This window comes from Bison bison, unplaced genomic scaffold, assembly GCF_000754665.1.
Source record: "Bison bison bison isolate TAMUID 2011002044 unplaced genomic scaffold, Bison_UMD1.0 scf7180017864215, whole genome shotgun sequence".
Classification (NCBI taxonomy): Eukaryota; Metazoa; Chordata; class Mammalia; order Artiodactyla; family Bovidae; genus Bison; species Bison bison.
This window is the reverse complement of record NW_011494787.1, coordinates 4,812,005-4,814,995: the sequence shown is the minus strand read 5'-3', so window position 1 is coordinate 4,814,995 and position 2,991 is coordinate 4,812,005. Positions and strand designations below refer to the sequence as shown.

General features: G+C 38.2%; 1 protein-coding gene across 1 annotated transcript in view; it reads left to right on the top strand.

Annotated features, from left to right (window-relative positions):
• The window catches only part of KIAA1407 (KIAA1407 ortholog), a 99,912-nt gene that overhangs the window by 13,009 nt on the left and 83,912 nt on the right, over nt 1-2,991 (top strand). Inside the window, exon 4 of the mRNA XM_010845352.1 lies at nt 956-1,099. Coding sequence (XP_010843654.1) covers nt 956-1,099 — 144 coding nt within the window. The remainder of the gene's footprint in view (nt 1-955; nt 1,100-2,991) is intronic.

Sequence of the window (2,991 nt, the reverse complement as noted above, 5' to 3'; positions counted from 1 at the left end):
TACCTTAAGGGTCTAAAGTTACTAACACCAAGGCCACTACTTATTTTTTCTACATACCAACTATTAATTAATACATATTCAAGGATACAATTCAGGGGATGTGAAAACTTGGCAGCAAGCATTGGCTCATCAATGAAATCTTTTACTAGTTTTATTCTGACAGTTTCTAACTCTCTGAGAGGCTCTAAGCTATTTGAATATCTTAAGCTTCCCGTGCCTCTCAAGGCTGGGAGACTGTAAACAATCGTATGTATAGCTGTAGGAGTCAGGCGAGTTAGAGAGCCATCTGAGGGGTTTGGATTTAAACACTCCTAATTGCCCAGGAACTTTATTAATTGGAGCTGTAAGTTAACTCTTTGACAGAGAGAGCGAGATGGTGGTAGGGGACAGCCCCCAGTAAAGTCAGAGGTGAGAGCACAAAGCAATAAAGTAGGCAGACTCTGGTTTTTTGGGGGCAGATGCTCGAGAATATCCGGGGGGACTCCTGAGGCTCCATCCCGCCTTTGCGTATGTCGAGCCTCCTTCCTCATGACCTTTGTCACGAGTGGAGTGCCTCACCGGCTCCCGGCATTCCCTTATATAGCCATCTGGCTCACTCCCTCACCTCCTTCCCTTCTTTGCTCTGATGTCTTCCCAGTGAGGTCTCCTTTGACCACCCAATTAATTTAAAACTATCAACACCCGCCTTCCATTTCTTGTACACCATTTCTCCTTCTCCTGCTCTGTCTTTCTGACTTACTGGTTCTTTGTCTCTCTTCCCCAGTTAGAATGTAAGCTTCAAGGTGATGGGTTTCATTTTCCCTGTTTTGTTCACGGCTATACTCCCAGTATCTAGAGCAGTATTTGACACATGATAGTGCCTCAAGAAACATTTATTGAATGAATGAAGATAGCAAATGAAGAAAGTCTCTGAAGTAACTGAAATATTAAAAAGATGTCTTTGTCTTATTGATAGCTCAGGAATTGGTCAATGACTGGTTAGACACCAAACTTAAGCAAGAACTAGCAAGTGATGGGGACAATGATGCTGAAGACACTGTGTCCAGTATCCCTCCTGTGCCAGAAGCCAGTGGACATTTGAAATATGACAGGTTTGATGGTAAGAACTTACTTGATTGTTCTAAGCTTTAACGTCAATGATGGTTCCAAGAAATCTTTTTAATTGTTCTGAATAATAAATAATACATTATTTGACTTTTCTGTCTTTTGCTTAGTTTTGTAATTGGCTTTAAGTTTTCTTGATTCACTTTAAATTACTTATCTATAGGTCAGTAAATTCGTGGTGATTTTTAAAAATTAAAATATTACATTATTTGTAATTCTTCTTATGATTGGGCTTCCCTTGTAGCTCAGTTGGTAAAGAATCTGCCTGCAATGCAGGAGACCTGGGTTCAATTTCTGGGTTGGGAAGATCCCCTGGAGAAGGAAATGGCAGCCCACTCCAGTATTCTTGCCTGGAGAATCTCATGGACAGAGGAGCCTGGCGGGCTACAGTCCATGGCATTGCAAGATTCAGACACTACTTAGTGACTAAACCACCGTGATTATAACAGCAATTAATGCTGATTAAGAATGTCTCTTTCCATTGGATGACCGTTTACTCTGATGGCTGTTTCAATGTTTTACCATATTTAAACACTGACATACCATTTTGTATTTACAAGATGTTTCAAATATCTTTATAAGGGAGGTTATTACTTGTATACAGAGCCAGTGTCAGACAAGGTACATAGCTAACTTGTGAGGATTCATCAGTTGTACTCCGAGTCTAAGATTTTTTCTCTAAGCATAAGGGTAGGCATAGTGATGGTGGTGGCAGCTCCCCTTGCATGACTCAGGCACCCCTGGTGAACTCATCTTGCAGCATTTCCCTTGTTTAGGACTCTACAGTCACAGAGGCATGAGCTCTTAAAGTTAAGGGACTCCTCAAGATCACTTAATCTGATTTACTCTCTTCACCCCCTCAGACAGAGGTTCTTCCAAAGTGTCCCTTATATGGGATAATATAATCTCTGCCTAAACACTTCCAGGATAGAGGGCCTGCACTCTGGGAAGAGCCCATTCAGCTGTTGTGAGGCTCTAATCTTCATAAATTCTTTCTTTTTTAGGAAAAATTAGGATTTTGTCCTCATCTTTTACCCTTTAGTGCAGCAGAAAATATTGATTTCATTTTCTCTCTCTCTCAAGAATAGTCTTCTCTTTTTTTGTGGGAGTTGTAATCATATCTGAACCTCCATATAGGTTAGTGTTCCTAGGTTAAATAGCACCAGTACTTTCAGAAGTTCTTTATATCACATTGTTTCAGATATACTGATTGCCACCTTTAGATATTTTTCTAGTTTAGTGATGTTGTTATTAGAGTGAAGCATTTCAGTACTTAGTATTTATTCTGAAGTGTATCTGAAACATAATGATACTGCTACTTTCTTTCATATGGTGCTAATAGATCTAATTATATCTCTACTCAGATGTGTTATTACCTTCTAGTATTGTACTAGGCCTCACTCATTTTATGCTTATAGTGTTACTTTTTTGGGGGATCAAAGCATTGAACAAAAATATTACCTAGCCATTAAAAAAGAATGTTTATCAAAATTATTAACTAACATATGATTATCTCAATAGGTAAAGAAAAAATACTTGACAAAATCAATTCCTGATTAAAACTCAGCAATCTAGTAATAAAAGGTAAATTCTTCAACCTGACAAAAGGCATTTATACACATGACACATACAGAAAACAAATACCAAAATGATGAACATAAATCCTACCTTATCAGAAATTGCATTATATATAAATGGATTAAACATTCCAATCAAAAGATGTAGACTGACAGAATAAACTTATAATTATGACCTTACTATATGGTGTTTCAAGAGACACAATCTAGGGTCAAAGACACAAACAGGTTGAAAGTAAAAGGATGGAAAAAGATGTACTGTGCAAACAATAACCACAAAGGAGTGACAGCAGCTTACTAATCTCAGAAA